The following is a 5,165-nucleotide window of genomic DNA, read 5'->3' as shown; positions in this document are numbered from 1 at the left end:
GCTCTTCCGTCCATCTTTTTTCTCCACATATCAGCGCAGGGTCGACAATGACAAAGAATTCTCGAATTCTCACATTTTAAATTCTAATTCATATTGTTCACACAAAGTTCTCGACCTTAATTTTCACTCAGTTCCAAGATTTCTTTAAAATCAAGGTGTCCATACCCTGAAAAAAACATGGAGAACTTGAAACTCTCAGGGATTTCTTTTTTATTTGGAAAAATCAGAAAATTCTCATGGAATTTTATTTGTACACAGAAAATTTTTTTAAAATTCTCTCTTTGATAATTTTGCTCTTATATTGTTAGCAATCGGCAAGCCACGTGAATTATGTATTTAAATACATATATATCTATCTCTTTGTTTATATATTTTTAATGTCCTTAACAAAATATTGCAGTACATATTTTTTTTTATTGCAATTTTTAGTGATAAAAAAAATTAAAATGTTATATGCAAGTGAAAAATGTTTATTTTACGAAAGTTATTCAGTTTTTTCAGTACATTACAAATCTAATAGTTGAAACTTAAGTGGCTTTATGTGTTTTCTTCGTATAAGTGAAGATCATTAAAAAACACATACAATAGAAAAACTTATTTTAGAAAAAGTTGTATCAAAAAATCTTGAAAATATTTCCTTTACCTGATATTTTGAGCAAAAATACCTGAAAGGCCAGGGATTTTTTTTTTGACTAGACATCTTGAAGATTGATTTAATTTAAATTCAACTCACATTTATTTAGCCGAAGGTATATATTATATTCGAGCTTGCAAAGCAAGAGATAATTATATTAAAAATTCGAACTGCAATTCAAAATACAATTAATACTTATTACCGTAAAATATTATATTTTCTAGGGGAGAGAAGAGAATTGCGGAAAAGATTGGAAACTTTACAAAATATAGAAAACTTAGCCTCTCTACACTTTATTTATCTACTCTATATTTTTTTCTATCACACGTGTACTATGAATCATTATAAAATCATCCTTTTTATATTCCAAGACATAATAAATCTCATTTTATTCTGCTTCGTTCTGTCAAGATATATTAGGCGATAATTATTATACAAGATTATAATTATATGTATAGACAAAAATATCTTTAAAGTCAAGAGGTGCTCTCTTTCTCTGTGTGTGCACTCCCACCGCGTCGCCCTCAGCGCCTATCCTAAGTGACGGGCTCGATCAACGGCGCACTCGGCCTTAGTCGCGTGCCGTTAGTCCGTTGCGAATCAACGCAGTTGTTATATGTACGTGGAAGTCGGCACGGTCCGATTCGGCGGTGTCCCATTTCGCGAATCGCGCCGACATAGCGCGATGCGTATCGCTTCCTCGCTTACGTGATCCGCATCGCTTATTAAGCCATTGAAAAAACGCAGTTGCATAATGTAATGCTGATAGACGGATACGCTTTTTAAAAGTGAGAAAAGACAAAAGATTTCTTTTCGAATCGATTGGAATTAATAGGCGATCCTTTGAACAAGTGTATGTATATTGGACGAGGATAATCCGACCGATCTTTTCCGCGAAAAAATGTGAGAATATTGTGAGTGTAAAGATTAAATGTGAGATCGATACGATGGTTAACTGAATCCATTATTCTCATCAAAGAGCAAAAAAAAAATTGATTTTGAGAAAGTTTAATATTTCAACTTTTTATAAAGAAATAATAGATATATTAATTTCGTTAAATAAGAACGTGTATGCATAGAGATACACAAGTTACCAATCGTAAAAATCTATGCAAACTATTATTCATCGTGAAAAGAGAGAAAATAAAAATCTGAAACTTTTATAACTTATATATGTCATTAATTTAAGTATCAATAATTAATAATTTTTATAAACAATGCAGTGAAACGAGATTGATATTTATCGAATACCAAACATTGGAAGCAATCTATTATCGCGAGATAGTAATAAAACTTAAAAGGTTTAATAACACACACATACTGTATCATTAATAATTTTAATGTGAACAGTAATTTTTATAAACAATATGAAATTGTATATAAAGTATCACGTATATTATATATGAAATCAAGTATGTAAAATATATATACATGTATACTGATTTCATATAAATATATATATAAACATATCAAAACACATTTTTATTTATCTAGTTATAGATATATAAAAACTCTATAAATATACGATTATAATTAATCTTTGAAATAAAAACATAGAACTTGGAATTATATAAGAAATAATAAACAGTACATCACACTAGTTCGAATGCCGATGATGATTTTTATGAACAGTTTTTGTGAATAGTGATCGACGATAAAATATATTGATCGTATGCAAAAAAATCGGGACAATCTGTAATTTCGGGGAACCCAAGATAGTACAGACAGTTATTGAATTTCGAGTAATCATCGATCCTACGAACATAACTCGAAGAAGGATCTATTGATGCAATCTCGATTCACAGATACAAGAACAAGTTCTGGAAAAAAAAAAGATCTATACCTAGATGACAAATATTTAAAAGGATTCGAGAATTCATAACCGGTGCCTAAATACATTCTATACAGAAAATCTAGAAGAATTATATACGTGATAAAAAATTAACAATTCCTTTCAAATGTAAAGTAAATTCCCTGAATGAAGAAGAAGCAAAAGAATAAGTCAAGATGAACGAGGTCTTACGAACTAAAGCGTGATGAATAACAGTAATAAAGAACTCTTATCTGTGATTTAAAACAAACATATGCTACAGAAAAAAAAAAACTAATAAAGAATTTAAAATAAAAATAAAATAAAAAATTAATATAATAGAAGGAAGAAACGAAACACACACCATATACAAATCTCTGTGTAAAAACAACAGAAGAAAATATCTGTGATGTAATAGTTATGAAGAACTAGTCGTGATCTAGTCTCACAATCTTTGAAAATTGAGTGAAACTCGATTTTAATTTCCTGTTTCGGGACAAAGAGACGGAAGAGAAGCAATCGTAAAATATCTCGGTGATCGATCGATTTTTTAATCTAAATCATGGCGCCGGCGAACAATCTCGACTGGTCAGAGCCGTGTCAGCAGTGGCGATACCCGAAAATCTTTCCGGCGACGACCGATCAGAAAAATGAGCGTCCCAAAAGTGCCGTGGAATTGAGTGGCAAAGAGGCAAACACCGCCTACAAAAAATTCTGCAAGTTTCTGCGCCGACTAGGCAACAGAAAACGTAAGTCCGTCCAGCGGTCGACATACTTCGAATGTTTGCACCATGTTATATACACTTTATAGTATTATACAGGATCACTTTCAAAAGTATTTTTAAATTTTACCAGATTATAAATTGCTATAAATTACTATGTAAATTATTATAAATTAAATTGCTATAAATTAATGTTCCTTTCTACTTTACTAAATTCTGCTATATAACAATTCATAGATAAAATTTTATACTGTTACAAAAATATTTATTAGTAGACTTTAAATTAATATAGTATTTGATTTCTATAAAAAGAAACTTAAATTTTTATATGATATATAATTGATTTCAATAATTAATAAAGTGACTAATTTGACAATTTTTTTGTGTTTTTATTTTACTAAATAAATGTTTAAAAAATTTTTTATTTTTTAATAATATACTTTGTTTATTTATTCGAATTTTCTATAACTTGGTTTTCACGTAATTATGCTTTGTTAACACACACACACACACATCGAATTAATTTATTAATTTTTCGTTTTATTATACTAGAGTTTTTCTATTACTATATTATTATTTATTATATATTTAAATCTTCCTTGATGATGATTCTGATACATCCTACATTCTCATCCTACACTCTCATTTTATCAAAGAAAATCAATACGGTCTTTATCTTCTCATGGCAAAGAAAAAAAAAGGATTCGCTGCTCATCGGCGCGTCATGGAGCGTCACCTGGTTTCTAGGGCAATTTCTCGCCAACGTGATTTCCGTTCGAATGATCGATTGATCTTCATGATGACGTATTAATAATGTCGTCAAGTATACGGTTCTTTGTGTATCGACAGCGCGTGATCCTCTGACATTTACGCCTCCTCTCCGTTGGTGCTGTATTTACTCTTGGTCGCACCTACTCTGTATCGCTTGGTTTTTCTATTCGAGAGTGAGAGAAACGACAGATAGGAGGAAAGGAGAGACGGACGAAGGGGCGAAGGGAAAATTGATGGGTATCTGTTACCCTCGATACTGTTTCCCGCGAGAACGCGCCGAGGGAGGCTCTTTCCGTTACGGTAACATAACTTGAATGCTTATTGTAAAATTCAAGTAAATGTTCAGTGATTTTTTTTGTGATTGTGTATAAAGTAATATAAAGCGAAGTGACAAGAAAGCTTTAAGGCATATTATATATAATAAATTATTCTATTAGAGCTGATAATTCTTTTTTATTTTATTTTATTTTTTTTAAATAATAATAATAATGTATTATCGTATAATAAATAGTTTCTTTTTAATACACACAATTGCACATTTTATAAATATATTGTCTTTAAATATTAATAACAGAAGATCCGTGAAATCGGAACAATTTCGCGGAAATTGTAACCCTTAGTAAATTTAATCGTAGAAAATCGCCTTAGATTTTTTCTCCCTCTTTTCTTCCCGGTGTGATTAAACCCCATTTTCTTTATCCGCACGATCCGTTTTAAACTAAGTACGATCGTTCTCGACGCCTACAAAGAGGTTCTCGATATAACGTCCACCATGAGGAACCCTCACTTAAGTCACGTAAAATGTCACAACGAGAGCCGATATGTGCCTCTAAAGCTTTCTTGCTTCACAGGTCTTCCGATGCGCGCCTAACGCGATAAAAGGGTCTAACAGCATGCGCGTTGCAGCTGCTACATCGCTTCATTGCATTTTTTGTCATATGTGCTGGATATAGCCTAGCTAGCTGTGACTGGTTGGCTGGTTTTTCTAGCTTCGATTATAGCTTGACCCATTTTTTTCCTCCACAACAATCTTCACTGGATTTATTATCTTCTTTTTCTATTCCTTCTTTCTTTCTTTTAAGGAGATATCTTAGAGAGATATCTCTTCCGGAGACATCGGAAAATATTTTGATAACGGTAGGAAGACGAGGGGAGAGGGGGATTCATCTTTAACATTTATAAAATAGTAAAAAATAATCAAATAATTATATTATTTAAAATAATATAT

At 31.3% G+C, this 5,165-nt stretch overlaps 1 protein-coding gene across 13 annotated transcripts in view; it reads left to right on the top strand.

Annotated features, from left to right (window-relative positions):
- Window positions 1-720: 720 nt before the first annotated feature.
- LOC115244661 (glycogen synthase kinase-3 beta-like) overlaps window positions 721-5,165 on the top strand; it is a 36,047-nt gene continuing 31,602 nt past the window's right edge. Inside the window, exons 1-2 of one of the 13 annotated variants that reach the window (XM_029822506.1) lie at window positions 721-1,487; window positions 2,601-3,193. In XM_029822506.1, coding sequence (XP_029678366.1) covers window positions 3,007-3,193 — 187 coding nt within the window. In that variant the 5' untranslated portion in view covers window positions 721-1,487; window positions 2,601-3,006. Of the gene's footprint in view, window positions 2,047-2,128; window positions 3,194-5,165 lie in introns of all 13 variants that reach the window. The other 12 variants (XM_029822505.1, XM_029822503.1, XM_029822504.1 and 9 more) reach the window with 12 other exon arrangements.

Source organism: Formica exsecta, unplaced genomic scaffold (genome assembly GCF_003651465.1).
Source record: "Formica exsecta isolate Colony F162 unplaced genomic scaffold, ASM365146v1 scaffold826, whole genome shotgun sequence".
NCBI lineage: Eukaryota > Metazoa > Arthropoda > Insecta > Hymenoptera > Formicidae > Formica > Formica exsecta.
The sequence above is the reverse complement of the archived record's forward strand: the minus strand, read 5'-3'. Positions and strand labels throughout refer to the sequence as shown.